At 39.9% G+C, this 19,497-nt stretch overlaps 1 protein-coding gene across 1 annotated transcript in view; it reads right to left on the bottom strand.

Moving 5' to 3' along the window:
- prkar2aa (protein kinase, cAMP-dependent, regulatory, type II, alpha A) overlaps positions 1-19,497 on the bottom strand; it is a 324,960-nt gene that overhangs the window by 79,949 nt on the left and 225,514 nt on the right. Inside the window, exon 9 of the mRNA XM_060835351.1 lies at positions 3,026-3,081. Coding sequence (XP_060691334.1) covers positions 3,026-3,081 — 56 coding nt within the window. The remainder of the gene's footprint in view (positions 1-3,025; positions 3,082-19,497) is intronic.

Consider the following 19,497-nt stretch of genomic DNA (forward strand, 5'->3'; position numbering starts at 1 on the left):
TATACAGCACAAACAGATCCAACTCATCCGCACCAACCAGACATCCCAATCTGACAGAGTTGCACTTGCTAGCAGTTGGCCCATATCCCTCTGAACACTTCCTGTTCATATACCCATCCAAATGCCATGCTGTAATAGTACCTGTCTTTACCATTGTCTGTGGCAGCCCTCTCCATGAAAGCACCACCTCTGCATGAAAGTTACCCATCAGGTCCTTTTTAAAATCTTTCCTCTCTCACCTTATAGCAATGTCCACTAGTTTTGGCCTCCTCCACCCTAGAAAAAAAAAGCCAATGGCTATTCACTCTTCATGCCCCTCATGATTAATAAACTTTTGTAAAATCACCCCTCAGCCTCTGACCCTCCAGAGAAAAAAAGCCTCAGCCAATTCAGCCTCTCCCTATAACTCTCCAGTCCCAGTAACCTTTTTGTAATTCCTTTCTACACCCTCTCAAGGTTAACAATATCCTTGAGAAGGGCAATCAGAATTATTGCAGTATTCTAAAGGTGGCCTCTGTACAGATGCAACATGACCTCCCAACTCCTCTACTCAACGCACTGACCAAAGGAGGCATGTGTGCCATCATCATCCTGTCTACCTGGGACTCCACTTGCAAGGAACAATGCATCTGTATCCCTAACTCTTTGTTCAGCAACACTCTCCAGGGCCCTATCATTAACCGTATAACTCCTGCCTTGGTTTGCATCATTAAAATGCAACACTTCACATTTATCTAAATTAAACTCCATCTGCCACTCTTCAGCCCACTGGCCCAGCTGATCAAAGTCACATTGTACTGTGAGGTAACTTTCTTCACTGCCCACTGCATCATCTATTTTGGATGTCATCCACAAACTTACTAAGCATACTTCCTATTCCAGCACCGATATTTGCGGCACACCGCTGGATCACAGGCCTCAGTCCAAAGACAGCCCTTGCCACCACACTCTTTCTCCTACCTTCAGGCCAATTTTGCATCCAGTCGGCTAGCTCTAACCTTCCTAACTAGTCTATCATGCAGAACCTTGTCGAACGCTTTGCTGAAGTCCATATCGAAGATGCGTACTGCTCTGCCTTCTTCAATCTTGTTTGTTACCTCTTCAAAAAAACTCAATCAAGCTCATGAGACATGCTTTCCCACTCTTAAAGCCATGGATCCTATCCCTAATCAGTCCTTGCCTTTCCAAATGCATGTAAATCATGTCCTTCAGAATCCCCTCCAACAATCTACCCACCATTGACCCAAGGCTCATCGGTCTATTCTTCCCTGGCTATTCCTGACATCCTCTCTTAAATAATGGCACCACATGAACCAACTTACAGTCTTCCAGCACCCACCCGTGGCTGTCAATGATATTTCAGGAAGGGGCCCAGCAATCTCTTCCCAAGCTTCCCACAATGTTCTGGGAAACAGCTGATTAGATACCAAGGATTTAACCACCTTTACAAGTTTTAAAGACCTCCAGCACGTCCTCTTCTGTAATACTAAAGCTTTTCAAGACATCACTATTTATTTCCCTAAATACCATAGCTTCCACGTCCTTCTCCATAGTAAATGCTTACACGAAATATTCATTTAGTATCTCACCCATTTCCTGTGGTTCCCCACACAGGAGGCCATGTTAACCTTTGAGGGGCCCTATTCTCTCCCTCTCTTTTGCCCTTAAGTGTATTAGAGTCTCTTTGGATTCACCTTAACTCTATTTGGCAAAGCTCTCCTATGTCACCTTTTTGTCCTCCTCATTTCACTCTTAAGTATACTTCTACTGCCCCTATTATCCTCTAGTGATTCACTTGATCCCAGCTGTCAATACTTGATATGTGCCTCCTGCTTTGTCTTGACCACAACCTCAATTTCTCCATTCATCCAGCATTCCCTACACATATTAGCTGCGTCCTTCATACAAAACAGGAACATACAGGTTCCTGAATTTTTGTTAGGGTGTCTAGAGTTATCTGACCAAACTTTGATTGAACAAGTTCAAGTCTTTAAATTCTTCTGCATTTAGCATTGGTTGAACTGTCATTTAAGTCAACAAAGTATTTCGTTGTCAGTCCTCATATGTTTGAAGACTGTAAACCACCCTTTAAATTTAAAGTTAGCTGACAATTCTAACAACTCAGTGCTGACCTGACCGTCTGCCATTTTTTATATGCAACTCATTTGTAGAAAATTAATTTCACAAGAGCAAATCCATAAGCTTCCATTCAACGGAGAGAAGTGTAGCTGTACAATTATTGCAAAATATCTATCCTGCGGAACAACTAATTAGCAATGGCTCACAAGCGTTTCCGTTAATCAATTCCATTTCCAATCACTTTATCCCATAAGCAATAATAATTATTTTGGCTAAACTACAGGTGACAGCTACATGGAAACACAAGTCTCTAATGCCAATTTACAGACACTAAGTGCTTTAATAAACAAAACATCAAGAACACAGACTCAGGTGATTTTTTTTTGTTTTACAATAGCAATGCAATATTTAGCAAAGAAACTAAGAGTAAAACAGAAAATACCAAGTAAATTTAAAATCCTTCCTTCCCAATTCAATAATTTTTATTTCAATAATGTTACACTTGAGGGACTTATGTTTTTTAAAATAATCAAATGAGCCAATAAGGATTCTCACATTAGAGTTCAATATTAAAACCTATATGCTAACTGCTAAAGAAATGTGAACACAATTAATCATTTCAAGACTGCTTCAGTACTTTCTCAATTTTCTTACAGCAAAAACAAAAATGTCATGTATTGAATGGCTTGACAAGAACAGTTAATTGAAAATCTGCATTCTGTTAACCTGTTTCATCAAAATTACATAGAATCAAACAGCACAGAAACATGATCTTTGGCCCACCGTGTCTATGCCAACTGACAAATACCAAACTACATTATTCTCATTTACCTGCACTTTTGATTCTGCTCCTAGGCCACAGCTAAAGTAAGGAACTGCATGTGAGAGCATTGCAATCTTTTCCAGTGTAAAAGTTCTTAAGCTTTATGAACTCCATATATCTTACCCTTTGTTCTGTATCCTCTTCATCATCTTCATCTGGGTTGAAAGCTTCTGCACAAACTGTTAAAAAAAAAAGAAAAACAAAAGAGCAATGAAAAAAAAAGTACCAAACATACACTTAAAATAAAGTCATACCAGAAATAAAACTACAATTGAAGCAAAATAATTGCAATGAAATCAAATGCAAAATCAAAACTAAGCTCTTTGGTTGATATTAACAGGACTTTAACAATTAAATTCATTTCCTTTCACATTCATCAAATTTCTTCCCTTATTCACATAATGAGGGTTATTATTTGAAACCACTGTCAATGAGTCAGGCAGAAACAAACTTTAGAATCGGTCAAGGTTTGTAAAAGTGGAAAGTCTCATGTTGACGGGGTAGCAGAAAGAAAAAATACACTCAGATACTACTTTCAATGTTTCATGGAAATAGGAGTAGGAGCAAGTCATTCAGTCCTTCAAGCCAGCTCTGCCATTCAGAATGATCATGGCTTATCATCCAGCACAATACTTTATTTCCATTTTTTCCTTATATCCCTAAACACTAAACCCATTTCTGATGTCAATGATTCAATATTTTGTACATGATTTGAGTAACAGCAAATTAAGTCATTTTTCCATTCAACTTCACAGTCTGGAGGGTTAGTGGGATAAAATAATTTCCACTCCAGGGATCTAAAGTGAAAGGAGCACGTAGACAATCTCTACGTAGTTTCCACTGTGCTTGGAATTCAAAAGACTCTTCCTTCCAGAGTTCAACACAAATTCAGCTCTTAGTGTTATGGAGCAGGCCAGACCCCCTCAACACATTTCAAGAAGAAAGCCCAGACCCTAACTTTTCTATTTGTTTTAAGCAGGTGTAGAGTGGACATTCCAAGAGTGACTCAGCTGGTCAAGACCCCTTGGTTTGAAACAAAACAGAACTGATTTACACAGTATCAAATTAAACACAAACAAAACAAAAAGGGAACAGTTATTCCTGATGAAGGGCTTATGCTCGAAACGTCGAATTCTCTATTCCTGAGATGCTGCCTGGCCTGCTGTGCTTTGACCAGCAACACATTTGCAGCTGTGATCTCCAGCATCTGCAGACCTCATTTTTTACTCGAAGAATACAGAATAACTCAACCTAGCTGAAAGCCCAAACTACCCCAATTTCATGATGCTGTTCTAAATGCCTGAAACACAGTCTCCATAAACACAGAGAGAGGGTTAGCATGGAGCTGCTTCTTTGACCAACAACCTCAAAACTGACTGCTTGCTAAAATCCAAACCAAACTAAAGAAATGCTCAGCTGGGAGAACTAGCCACTCCCTTTTTAAAAAAAAATAACTTGAATGCCTTTTGCCTGAGGAAGTATCTGTTAGCTATAATCAAATTGGTCCTAACACTCATACAAATCAGACACCCTGGAACCTCTGCGTTTATGACCCCTCTCCAAAAACAAAAACCAGGACAGAATAACCTTGTCAAAAGGAGAAGCAGCATCACAGTAGTTTCATTCAAAGCTAATTCAAAAGTCACAAGAGTAACTGCACGCAGGAAATTAAATAGTGAGCAGCCATGTATTAAAAAGAGGAACCATGTGCTGGGCTGCATACAAGTCAAGTGTTTGAGAGAGTGAGAGAGTGAGAGAGTGAGAGAGAGAATGCATGTGACTGCATGCATGCAATACAGCGGAGAGATTTTCCAGTTGCAAGAATTTAAGTAGCCAATTTTTTTAATACACCACATATGACAATCACTAAAAGCAGTTCATATTCTCTTAGTTGCAATGGAAATGTCTCTCTGCCCATGGCATATGGATTGTTGTGGTGTATGAAAAGCAATAGCCCTCATAAGCAGCCTCTCTATCCTTCTAATGTTCCAACACAAGTGTAAGGGTCCCATAATAGAACTTCAATTCAGAAACATGACAAAGATGATAACATTTTCTCCAAATGAAACCGAAAAGGGAACAAAATCAGAAATACATTTTACAAGTCGATTAATAGGTTAACAAAGAACAAAATAACTGATATATTTTCAGGTCAGTTTTAGACTTATTTGAATGTTAACATCTTAATTATTCATTTGATCATCATATTATTACACTATGATATGAATAATCACTCAACTTTACCTTCAGTAGGCCATTTCCTAAACTTCAAAATAAGTAAACAAAAAGACTAATCCTTTACAAATCCAACCTTATTAAATATAAAATTGGATTTTTTTGAAGATTGCTCTGAATTGCATTCTGTAAAGAACACAGTTAAAATCTGGCAAATTCTGGATCATGTAATTTTAAGGGCTTTTAAGTTATTTTGTTTGGTGGTTATCTTGAAAGCTGACAGATGGGTATACTGGTGAAAGAAACATAGCCCCAGAGCAGCATCCATATTTAAGGTAATCTATTAAAGCCTCCCAATCCTGTTCACTGCATCTATAAAATTTATTAAACTTACTGATTCTCTGGAAGAATATTTTTTATATGTAAAATGCTAACATCAGATATTTAAGTCAAAAGAATCACAAAATTGTTAATGTACAGTAGAAGACTATTTGGCCATCATGACTACACTGAGTCTACCAATTACTTTGCATCATTCACTTTCTCTTTTGTCACATCTTAAACATTATTTCTAATCAAATCATTAAACATCCTCTTGAACACCGTAACTGAACCCACCTTTACTACACTTCCAAACCTGAAACACTCACTGTATGAAAATGTTTTTACTCACAGCAATTACGCATTTTTGCAAATTATTTCAAATATTCACCTCTTATGCTTGATCCTTTTAGGAGTTAGAACAATTTCTCCTTGTTTGCACTGTCCACATCTTTTGAAATTTTAATAACTTTAGCACCTTAGTAACACTCAAATTTTCAGCAATCTGTTGTACGTGTGGCAGCTCTATGAAAATGTTACAGGCAGTGTCTGGGTTACGAATAGGCTCCATCCCCAACTACATCTGCAGATCAATTTTTATGCAAGTCAGAACACAGTAGTATAATATAAATTAGCTGTTCATAAGTACCAGAAAATGTTCGCCTGTTGCATCTTTAAATTTAATATAGGTTCTCATTCACAAGTACAAATGTCTATGAGTCAGAATTTGGAAATCAGGGATCACCCGCATACTCTGTCTCATTCACTCAAAAAAATTCTCAATAAAACACATAGCCAATTACAATTTTCAATCAAATCTAGATTCTGTTCCAATATTTTTCCCAGAATATTTCAAGCACCATACAATTTTAAAAAGGAAGAACATTGACTACAAATTCCGGATCTATGGTGAAGAAATGGCACTCACCACTGACCTCAATTAAAAATGTCCACTCAGATCACTTCAATCTTGACAACTTGGTACACATCTTTAGGTCCCCCTGGAAGTTTTCCAAACAACAACTTTTGATGCATTAGGAGCTGCCATTCAAAGTCTGTACAAAGCTGAATCGTCCCAATGACTCCCTCCACCAGACCAAGATAAGTACATTTCCAGGCCAGAAGCAAGTCAGTAGCAAATCTGACTTGCAAAGGCCTGCCAGCAGATGCAGATTTTGCTTTGTCAAAATCTGGTGCCAAATCATGGTATCTCAGTCATCAGCTGCAGTGATCTCAGCAAGCAGAACAAGAAGCCTGTCACACTGAATTATTCTCAAATTTGGCAAATCAGGAAGTGAACATTAATTTAAAGCTTAATGCGTATTTTGCAATCATTAGCTTTCCAAAAAATTGTAATTAGCTTTCAGGGTCCAGTGAGGGCATTTAGCAGTAATTATTACACTTAAAAACTCAATTACATACTATTCAACAAGATGGGGGAGATACCAAAGGAGAAGGACATGGAAGATACAGAATGTGAGGAAATAGATGGTGACATTTTAAAAAATGTCCATATTACAGAAGAGGAAGTGCTGGATGTAAAACAGGTAAAAGGTGGATAAGTCCCCAGGACCTGATCAGGTGTACCCTAGACCTTGATGGGAAGATAGGGACTGATTGATGGGCCCCTTGCTGAGATAGTTGTGTCATCAATAGGAACAGGTGAGGTGCCGGAAGACTGGAATTTGGCTAACATTGTGCCGCTATTTAACAAAGGTGGTAAGGAAAAGTCAGGCAATGATACACTGGTGAGCCTGACATTGGTGGTGGGCAAGTTGTTGGAGGGAATCCTGAAGGATAGGATTTCCAAGTATTTGGAAAGACAAGGACTGATTTGGGATGGTCAGAATACCTTGTGTGTGGGAAATCATGTCTCACGAACTTGAGTTTTTTGAAGAAGTAACAAAGATGATTAAATGAGGGCAGAATGGTTGGAATGATCTATATGAACTTCAGTAAGGCATTCGACAAGGTTCCTCATGGGAGATTGATTAGCAAGATTAGATCACATGGAATACATGAAGAACCACCCATTTGGATACAGAACTGGCTCGAAGTAGAAGACAGAAAGTGGTGTGAAAGGTTGCTTTTGAAACTGTAGGCCTGTAACCAGTGGTGTGCCACAAGGATCGGTGCTGGGTCCACTATTTTTTGTCATTTATATAAATGATTTGGATGTGAACATAGGAGGTACAGTTCGTAAGTTTGAGATGACACCAAAATTGGAGGTGTACTGGACAGTGAAGAAGGTTATCTCAGATTACAACAGGACCTTAATCAGATGGGCCAATGGGCTGAGGAGTGGCAGATGGTGTTTAATTGAGGTAAATGCGAGGTGCTGCAATTTGGAAAAGCAAATCAGAGGAGGACTTAAACACTTAATGATAAAGTCCTGAGAGTGTTGCTGAACAAAGAAACCTTGGAGTGCAGGTTCATAGTTCACTGAAAAAGTAGAGCTGCAGGTAGATAAGAAATTGAATTGAATTTATTGTCATGTATGAGGCACAGTGAAAAGCTTTGTCTTGCAAGCAATAGAAGCAGATTACATAGTTACGTAGCATAGATAAGTAAATAATAGGCAAACAGCAACAAAAACAAAAACACAAACACAGGTACAGGCAAATGTTAGGAATTTGAGAATCCATTCAATATTCTAACAGCAGTAGGGTAGAAACTGTTGCGAAACCGGCTGGTGTGTGTTCAGGTTTCTATACCTTCTACCTAATGGTTGACGTTGTAGAAAAACATTGCCAAGGTGGGATGGACCTTTGAGAATGCTGGCTGCCTTTCCTTGACAGCAGGCCTGGTAGATGGATTCTATAGATGGAAAGTTGCCTTTGTGATTGCCCAGGCAGAGTTCGCCACACTCTAACTACCACCAATTTTAAATGGTACAGTTGCCATAGCAGGTAGTGATACATCCAGACAGAATGCTCTTGATGGCGCACCTATAAAAGATGGCAAGGGTATTCACTGTCATGCCAAATTTCCTCAGCTGCCTGAGGAAGAAGAGACATTGTTGGGCCTTTGTAACCATGCGTTCACATGAAGAGTCCATGAAAGCACTCCCAGGAGCCTGACACACTCCACTCGTTCCACCTCTGTGCTGTTATGGGTAGGGGGACAGGATCAGTAACATCCTGCCAAAAGTCAATAATGAGCTCCTTGATTTTGCCAGCATTGAGTGTTAGGTTGTTCTCAGTGCACAATGTTTCCAGGTCTTCCACCTCCCATCTGTAGTCTGTTTCATCACTATCTGAGATTCAACTGACTACAGGTCATCAGCGAACTTGTAAATGGCATGAAGGAGGCTTTTGGTTAGCTTTCCTTTATTGGACAGTGCATTGAGTATAGTAGTTGGCAGGTCATGTTGCAGCTGTTGAGGACATTGGTTAGGCCATTTTTGGAATACTGCTTACAATTCTGGTCTCCATCCAATCAGAAACATGTTGTGAAACTTGAAAGGGTTCAGAAAAGATTTACAAGGATGTTGCCAGGGTTGGAGGATTTGAGCTATAAGGAAAGGTTGAATAGGCTAGGGCTGTTTTCCCTGGAGCGTCGGAGGTGGAGGGGTGACTTTATAGAAGTTTATAAAATCATAAGGGGCATGAGGGGTATTTTCACTCAGGTAGGGGATGCCAAAAGTAGAAGGCATAGGTTTAGGGTGAGAGGGGCAAGATATAAAAGGAATCAAAGGAGCAACCTTTTCAGGCAAATGGTGGTGGTGTGTATGGAATGAGCTGCCAGAGGGAGGGGTGGAGGCTGGTACATGGCAACATTTAAAGGCAGCTAGTGCAGGAGTCTTTTGTGGATATACCCATTTCAAACAGGTATGCTGTTTTGGAAAATTCACAGGGGAACATAGCACAAACAGCCACGTTTCTGGTATCGAGACTGGCTCTAATGCAACTAGGGGTATGCCGGCTTCCAAAAGATCAATTGTGTCAAGGGATTTTCTAACCTGAGGTACAGACAGATGTTTCTGTGGCCAACAGCGAAAAATCAGAATGATATATTCTCTCCCCCCCCCCCCACCCCAATGCCATATACCCAACTGCCACAACAGCATTTAAGAATCAACTATATTGGTGTAGGACTGGGGTCACATGTAGGCCAGACCAAGCCAAGATGACAGATTACCATCAGAAAAAAATGGGTCAATGTCACTACAGCATAAGATGATACATATTCCATCAACATCATATTCATTTTTAGTCCCCGAAGAACAGTTAAAACTTCTTCTCTGCAACTATTTTGACTAAAGAATTTTTGCTTAACAAGTTGTGTTACAAATTTCAGTCCCTCAAGAATGATTTTCTGCTCACTGTTCAACAATTATCACAAATAGACTTGACCTGAACTATCACAAAGGTGTAATTGTCTGGACAATCTGATTTTTAGTTCCCTGACCGCAAGAATCAACAACGGCCCATTTTAGATAGCCTTTTTCATAGATTAAATATGATTTCACATAATCACAACTTCCCAGATTCGCAGAATGCAATATGAGTACAGCCAAGGATTTTTAAACAGATTACATCAAGTATTTAAAATCAAATTAAAAGTAAAATGTATATAAAAACAATGTAATACAGCAGATAGGTAAGTAAAATCAATCAATCATTAATCACAAAAACAAAAACAGAATATGAAAGAGAAATGTTACAAATACTTGGAAATAGTACTCAACAGATTGAGAGGTCACAGGCTGAAACAGTGGACAACAGCCTGAGGATGTCAGGAACAGGGTGGTAATGGCTAGGAAAATATAAACCACCATATAAGCTAGTTTTTAAGCTATGGGCAGGAGAGAAATGGGGAAGCACTGTCTCAGTCATTGGCTCCCTTTCCAGATCAGCCCATCACTCCAGGTTCACTCTCCTTGGCCTTACTATAGAATCCAGTAAATAAAGACTAACAAGATAATAAAGAGAAAGAAAAGGGGTATTCTAGTGAGGAATAAAAACTGACGATTAGAGCTTGTTTAAATATGTAAAATGGAAGAGAAAGGTCAATGTGAACATAATAAAAATGCTTAGGCAGATAATTATGGGGAACAAAGAAATGACATTGGATTTAAACAGGTATTTTGGGTCAGTTTTCAGTGGAAGATATTTCAAACATCCTATTAATATTAAAGAATACACAGCAGGAATTAAGTATATCACCATCAATGGAGGAGCAGTATGAGACAAACGAATGGTGCTAAAGGTAGCCAAGTCCCCTGGCACTGATGGCTTACATCTTAGGATCCTAAAAATAGTTTTTAAAGAGACAATGGATGTATTGTTTGCAAATATCTAAGTATCTTTGGATTCTGGAGAAGAACCAGGGGTTTGGAAAATTCTTAATATGATGCTCCTAATCAAAAAGGGAAATAGATAAAAAAAGCAGGCAACTATGGATTGATTAGCCTAACATCTACTGCTGGAAAAATATTGGAATCAATTATTAAGAGACTAATAGAACATTTGGAAAATCTACCAAACAAAGTCAACATGGTATCATAAAAGTGAAATAGTGTTTGACTAATTTATTAGTTGTTTGAGGAAGTCTCAACCAGAGTGAATATAAGGAAATCAGTAGATGCATTATAGAATTATAGTTCAGACAGAGGCAATTCTGTTCAGGTTCCCAAAAGCACTACCCAGTTAATCCCGTTCTCCAGCCCCATCATTTTTGCTACTGAAATTCACCACTTTCAAATATATATTCAGCTCTCTTTTGAAATTTCCTACGGAATCCGCTGCCACCACCACCACTCTCCTGGACAGCCCATTCCAAATCTTAAACAACTGAGTAAAGAAGTTTCTCCTCATCTCACTTGTTTGAAACTGTGATCCTGAGTTACTGCCATACCAACTAGTGAAATCAAAATATCCTTCTTTACCTTGTGAAAATTATTCTTAATTTTGAACACCTCAATAAGGTCACCACTTCTCTGGTCCAAGGAGAATAAGCTCAATTTCTCTCATCTTCCCTTGTATCTCAAATCCCTCATTCCTGATATCATTCAAGTAAATCTCCTTTACACTCTCTCCAGGACTTCCACGTCCTTCTTTAAATGATATGCCCAAAGCTGAACACAATACTCCAAATATGGTCTGACCAATGATAAGTAGATGTGTAGTATCACTTCCTTGCTTGAACTTTGACTATCTACAAAACCAAGGATCCTATAAGCCTTCTGAACAATTGTTCAAACATGCCCAGCCACCTTCAGAGAACCGTGCACATAAACGTCCTCTACTCCTACACTCCCCTCAATATTGCATCATTAGTCCATATGGTCTCTATTTTGATGTGATTTATTGCTGTCAACTAAGTACAGTGAAAAGTTTTGTTTTGCAAGCAGTAGTCATAGCAAACAAGGACATACAGATCATCAGGTGCTTAGACAGAGCAAGGCAGACAGATTACACTGCACAGAAGGTGTGCAAAGCAAGATCAACATTGGATTTGAAGCTCATCTCTCCATGTTTCTTTTATCAAAATACATTACTTCACAATTCTCTGCATTCAAATTCATCTGCCAGGTATGTGCTGATTTAGCCATCTTGTCAATGTCCCCCTGAACTCACTCAGTGTCATCTTCACAGTTCACTGTTCTCCCAAGCTTAGTATCATCTGCAAACTTAGATTTCACCCAAAACAGCCATCTCCAAATCATTTACATAAATCAGAAAAAGCAAGGATTCCAATCCCAATTAATGGGGAACACCACTTTCAACTCAATCTGCTAACTGCCCACCTATACATACATAGTCAATTTACAATCCATGCTGCCAAGGACTTATCAATCCCAATCATTTCTAAACTGAAAACCAAAGATCTGTGGACACTGGAAATCAGAAATAAAATCAGAAATTGTTGGTAAAATTTGGAACAACTCAGAGCACTTGTGGAGAGAAGGCAGAGTTAACTGGATGCAGGTTTGCTCGCTGAGCTGGAAGGTTCATTTTCAGACGTTTCATCACCATACTGGGTAAAATTCCAAGGAAACCTCCGGACATGGCATTGCTGATGTTTCCTGCTTTCTGTTTATATGTTCGGGTTTCTTTGGGTTGGTGATGTCTTTTCCTATGGTGGTGTCATTTCCTTTTTTTCCATCAGGGAGCGGTAAATGGGGTCCAAGTCAATGTGTTTGTTGATAAAGTTCCAGTTGGAATGCCATGCTTTTAGGAATGCTCGTGCATGTCTCGGTTTGGCTTGTCCTAGCTAGGATGGATGTGTTGTCCCAGTCAAAGTGGCGTCCTCCCTTATCTGTATGTAAAGATACTACTAGTGAGAGAGGGTTGTTTCATTTTGTGGCTAGTTGATGCTCATGTATCCTCGTGGCTAGTTTTCTGCCTGTTGGTCCAATGTAGTGTCTGTTACAATTCTTGCACAATACTTTGTAAAGGACATTAGTTTGCTTGTTGTCTATACAGGATCTTTCAAGTTCATTTGCTGCTGTTTTATACTGTGTTGATGGGTCTATGGGCTACCATGATGCCAAGGAGTCACTCCCACAGCTACCTAGATTACACCACCTCCCAGCCTGCCCCCAGTAAAAACGCCATCCCATATTCCCAATTCCTTCACTTCCGCCGCATCTGCTCCCAGGAGGAACAATTCCACTACCCAACAACCCAAACAGACTCCTTCTTCAAAGACTGCAATTTCCCCTCCAACATGGTCGACGACGCTCTCCAGCGCATCTCCTCCACTTCCCACACCTCCGCCCTTGAACTCCGCCCCTCCAATTGTCACCAGGACAGAACCCAACTGGTCCCCACCTACCACCTCACCAATCGCCGGATACGTCGTATCATCCTCCGTCATTTCCGCCACCTCCAAACAGACCCCACCACCAGGGATATATTTCCCTCCCCACCCCTATCAGCGTTCCAGAGAGACCTCTCCCTCCGCGACTCCCTCGTCAGGTCCATACGCCCCACCAACCCAACCTCCACTCCCAGCACTTTCCCCAGCAACCGCAAGAAGTGCAAAACTTGCACCCACACCTCCCCCCAAGGCCCCAATGGATCCTTCCATAACCATCGCAAATTCACCTGCACCTCCACACACCTCATTTACTGTATCCGTTGCACCCGATGTGGTCTCCTCTCCATTGGGGTGACAGGTCGCCTACTTGCAGAATGTTTCAGGGAACACCTCTGGGACACCTGCACCAACCAACCCAACCGCCCAATGGCTGAACACTAACTCCCCCTCCCACTCTGTCAAGGACATGTAGGTGCTTGGCCTCCTCCATCGCCAGACCCTGACCACACGATGCCTGGAGGAAGAGCGCCTCATCTTCCGCCTCGGAACCCTCCAACCACACGGGATGAGTGTAGATTTCTCCATCTTCCTCATTTCCCCTCCCCACACCTTATCTCAGTCCCAACCCCCGGATTCAGCACTGCCCTCTTGGCCTGCAATCTTCTTCCCGACCTATCCGCCCCACCCCCTTTCTGGCCTATCACCCTCACCTCCTTCCATCTATCGTATTCCCAGCGCCCCTCCCCCAATTTCCACCCCCTGCCCCCACCCTTTTATCTCAGCCCGCTTGGCACACCAGCCTCATTCCTGAAGGGCTTATGCCCGAAACATCGATTCTCCTGCTCCTCGGATGCTGTCTGGCCTGCTGTGTTTTTCCAGCACCACATTTTCAACTCTGGTCTCCAGCATCTGCAGTCCTCACTTTCTCCAAAGGGGTCAGAGTAGACTGTCAGTCATTTCTGAGATGCCTTTGATATAGGGGACAGTGGCACGAACTGTAGCAAACACTACATTGGACAAACTATCAACAAACACATTGATTTGGACCCCATTTACCACCCCCTGAGAAAAACAGAAAACGACACCACCACGGAGATGACATCACTAACCCAAAGAAACCCAAATTTTTAATTAAAAAGCAGGAAATATCAGCAGTGTTTCATCTGGAGGCTCACTGAAGATGTTACCCAGTATGGTGACGAAATGTCTGGAAATGAACTTCCAGCTCAGCAAGCAAGCCTACATTCAGAACTTTAACCTGAGCTACAAATCTTCTCAAAATGTGCTCGCAGAGTTAATGTTTTGAGTCCATTGACCCTTCTTCCTACAATTCAAGTGAAAAAGGATCACCGGATTGCAAAGTTAGCTTTGCTTTCTCTCCACAGATGCTCCCAGACCTGCTGAGCTTTTAGAGCAAATTCTGATTTTGCTTCCAAACATCCCTAATTTGCTAAACAACCTGCCATGTGACACCTTATCAAATGCTTTCTGAAAGTTGTACTTGGACTTCCAGGAGGCAGTCGACAAGGTCCCCTAAAGAAAGTGAAGACATAAGATAATAGGCCACTGTGTTGGTAGTTGTAAATTTGCTAATGGAAATAGTAGGTAAGGAGATCTTTTTCAGATGACCTGTAACCTGTGGGGTTCCACAGGAATCAGTGCTGGGACGACAAAAATAAGTGGAAAGGCAAGTCAGGATATGAAGTTTAGAGAGACATTGATAAACCTAAGTGTACAAAAAATTTGGCAAAGGACGCACAATGCGGGAAAATTTTGGAAGGGATAACAAAAAATAACAGATGTTTGAAAGACAAAAGAACAGATTATTATTTAAATATGGAAACATTAGCAGAAAGCTACAATACAAGGGACTTGGGGGCACTTGTACACAAAAAAAAAATAAAGCTGCAGACACTGCAGGTAATAGGAAGGCTAATGGAAAGTTGGCCCTATTTCAAGGAGGTTAGACTCTAAGTAGGAAAGTCTGACTGCAACTGTATAAGTGGCTGGTGAGACCACATCTGGAACACTGTGAGCGGTTTTGGCCCCCTCATGTAACAGAAGGTTTCATATCATTGGAGGCAGTTCAGAGAATATTATCTAGGATGATCGCTGGAATGAAGGAATTTGTCTTATGAGCAAAAGGTTAAACAGCTTAGTTTAGGACCACAGAGCACAGTCTCAAGAATAAAGGGATGCCAATTTAAGACTGAGATGAGGAGGAATTTCTTCCCTCAGAGGGTTAAGAGTCTTTGGCGCTCCCTGCCACTGACAGCTGTAGGAGCAGAGTGCCTACATAATTTAAGATAGCCAATTCAGTAGGGAAATCAAGCATTATGGCAAAAGGTTGGGAAAGTGGATATAAGGAATGTCAGACCAGTCATGATTCCATTGAATGGTAGAGTAGGCTTGAGAGTCCAAGTAACCTATTCTGTTCCCATCTTTTATGATATTATAAAACATCCATTATCACTCCCCTTGACACCTCTGCTCAAAGCATTAAACTGTTGTAAAGAAGGCATGACCAGCTGGGAATGTATTTTCTGACAACATTTTAGTGGACAAGAAAATCCTGCTGTCTCAAAAGTTCTTAGCATTAACTCTTTTTTTTTCCCCTCTATAGATGCTGTCTGGCCTGAATATTTCTCGCAATTTCTGTCCATAATTCGTTAGTTGCATTGTAATTCAGTTGTGATGTATTCCTGTTTGGGTTTTTTTTTTAAAAGTGATACATGCAACCAGAAATGAAGCAATTTTTAAAAAATTATTGAAATAATATCAATAGAAATAATTCAAGACAGAACTTCTATAAAACAAACTTTACTCAACAATTTATATAATATGTAGGCAAGCTTCAATTTCAATTCACACCCACAGTAATAAATCTCATTTGTCTCTGCAGTTCCAACCAAACTCAGGATCAAAGGCTTTATGTAACACAAATAACTAATTTTTTGATTACACTACATCCAAGAAATAAAATAATTCTTTCATGTCAAATATACTTGGCTATCAAATAAATAGTTCTATTATTTTAAAATGAGCTAAAATTATAATTTTTGGACATTTTAATTTTGTTTTTACTCTGCAAACCTTGGTTAATGGAAAACACCATTACAGTTCATGCCAATTCCAAGTTGCTGAAAAATTAAGAAATTTTTACAAAGTTTTGAAACTTCATTAGAACATGATTATGCAATATGGATTTTTTTTTGAATTTTTTTAAAACATCAGTGGAACTTTACCTTTTAGATGCTTTTAATCAATCTTAGCCAGATGTTACAACAAGCCTCTGTAGCAGGTAGAACTTGAACATGGGTTTTCTGGTACACAGGCAGGAACACCACCACTGCAGCACAAGAACCCCACAACTCGTGTTTTACATTCAGTTCTAACGCCCTCAAAGGCAAGGCAGAGTGATAATATTCCTTTGAAGAAATGCTTTTTTATTTACATTTTATTTTATTATCCTATTATTAACAAAACATTGGCCATCTGCCCAGGTTGGTATGACGTCAAACCACCAAGCAGTTTTTAATCAATTCATGCAAGACTGCATTTCAAACGTGCTCATGACTTCCTCTGAGATTAATTGGAGCTGATTATAGTACAATTTGAAACAAACCTAGATCACTAATTTTAAAAGTAAGAGAGTTTTCACTCCTCAGTTCTTCTATGACTGGGAAAAGTTAAGCAATTGGACAGATATTCAGTGATATCTGTTCACAAAAAGATTTTGAATACTTGACAAAGGGTCAGACGTAGGAAGTCTTGAATTAGCAAATAAAAACAGGGCTTTATCAAAGGCAATATTAATTTCACACACTAGAAAATTAAATTCACAAGATGGCTTGAGTGCAAATCATTTGGATACATCAAGCATCAGGCACAAGGCTAGCAATCCAAAGTCTCTTCCCTCCCCAAACTTTACATTTTAAGCATCAAATTAAATACATAATGTGCTGAATCATTGTACCAATCTGTGTTTCACTTCTCTGCAGTACTCTCTCTCCAACTCCACTGCATAATTGGTCTGAATTAAGCCTTGCCAGTTGCTATAGAGACAACAAAATGACTCCAAATTATTAAAAACTGCGACCGACAAAACTGTCCTCAATTATTTATTCATAATGACAATGACTAAAATCTACAATAGTTAAGGAAACAAAAATGTTAGATATCTTTGTTACTAAGATTAATTTAAAAGATTGAAAGTACAATTAGGAGTGACACTAAATTTCCTTTTGAATTCATTATGTATAATGATGTCTTTCCTACACATTTCTTCAAAAAGGGGCAACACTTCATTGTAAACATGTTAATACTGTTTGTTATATGGTAATGCCAGCTCAGTGCAGTGTATGGGCTACTCGTCATGAAGGTTCCTACCACCATCCTCTTGGGTGTGGAAACAACACAGCCTACTTGGTCCAGTATAGTGAAGGAAAACCACTTCTTTGTAGAATTAGGCAGATCGGACAAAGTGGCTTGCAGTCAACATTGCAGTGAGGCAGACTGGAAAGAATGGCCTGCAATCAGTTCTTGTTGGGGAAAAAAATAAGTGTGACATCACAGAAAATCGATGTTCAATAACTGGTATTGTAAAGTGAGAAATTGAAGGCAGCAAATTCAAACCAAACATCAGATCTGGCACAGATGCCTGTTTATCAGGAGTGAGTATCTGCAAATTAGTTGAAACCTATTCTACTGTCAAGTTTTAACATTAGTTTAATCACCAACTTGCACACCTTAACGCATAAAAAAGTTAATAACAACTAAATAATGAATTTTAAAACTCTACAAATGACCGTACAAGGGTACAATAAGTCTGAGCTCAAGAATACCATCACACTCCTGAGCAAACACATCTGCGATTCGAGTGTTTGAAATTTGAGAAGCTTTGGTTGAAGACTTTATGAATGGAGACTGAACTACAGACACTGCGATGGATCAAGGAGGTGAAGGTTTCCCAGATCCTTTAATCTGTAAGCAGTTGCACCTTTTTGGGTAGTCTGTTCTGATATTGTCAGTGTTCAGAAAGAAGAGGTTTTGATTTTAAGTGAGGCAGGTAAGGGAATTGAGGGGACAGGAGTGCAACTGCGGGATGAATAAGCTGAATAATCATGGCACTGTGGTGCATTCGAACAGGGAAAGTCAAAAGGAATATACTGATTGTAGGGAACAGCATAGCTAGGGGGAGTGACGACAAGTTCAGGCAGTGGTGTCGTTTGCCCAGTTCCAGGGTTCAGGACATTTTTTATTCATTCATGGGAGACAGCATCGCCAGCATTTATTGCCCAGTGGGCAGTTAAGAGTCAACCACATTGCTGAGAGTCTGGAGTCACATGTAGGCCAGACCAAGTAAGGATGGGTGAACATAGACATTAGGGAACCAGATGGTTTATCCCCAACAATTGACAATGGAATCATGGTCATTATTAGACTACTAATTCCAGATACTTATTGAATTCAAATTCAACCATCTGCCATGGCAGGATGTGAACTCAGTCCCAAGTCCCCAGAATATTACCTGGGTCTCTGGATTAGCAGTCCAGCAATTATGCCACAAGGCTATCGCCTCCCCTATCTGCTCTGGGATGGGGAAGGTTGAGTTTTCATAGTCTATGTTTGCACAAATGACCGAGGAAAAATTAATAAAGTAGTTCTGCATAGCCAGTGTGAAGAGCTAGGCACCAAATTAAAAAGGAGAACTCTAAAGTTAATAATCTGCGCATCATTATCAGAACACGTAAAATTGGAAGAGGATAAACAAAGTGTATGGCTGAAAGACTGGTGTGGGAGAAGTGGGTTCCAATTCATAGGGGACTGGCACAAATACTGGGGAAAGGGGAATCTGTACCACTAGGGCAGTCTACACCTGAACCATATTGGAATTAAGCTAAAAATCACACAACACCAGGTTATAGTCCAACCGGTTTAATTGGAAGCACGCTAGCTTTCGGAGCGACGCTCCTTCATCAGGCGATTCCAAATCATATTGGAATTAGTGTTCTTGCAAATCCACAAGGGAAATAGTATGGGTTTGAAACAATTGGGGAAAAGGGACTAAATTTGGGAGAAAAAGAAACCAAGAGAACTGTGAATGTTGGAAATCAGAAACAAAAACAGAAATTACTGGGCAAACTCAGCAAGTCTAATAACATTTGCGAAGAGAAAGCACAGTTAATGTTTTGGGTCCAGTGACTTTTCTTCAAAGTCAATGAATTTCAGAAGCTGTGATTAATTAAAGGCGAGGAAGATGAAACAGAAGAAGCAATTAATGTGGGAAATGATAAACAATTTTCCACACAAATCATAATTGCGGTGACTAC

This window comes from Hemiscyllium ocellatum, chromosome 14, assembly GCF_020745735.1.
Source record: "Hemiscyllium ocellatum isolate sHemOce1 chromosome 14, sHemOce1.pat.X.cur, whole genome shotgun sequence".
Classification (NCBI taxonomy): domain Eukaryota; kingdom Metazoa; phylum Chordata; class Chondrichthyes; order Orectolobiformes; family Hemiscylliidae; genus Hemiscyllium; species Hemiscyllium ocellatum.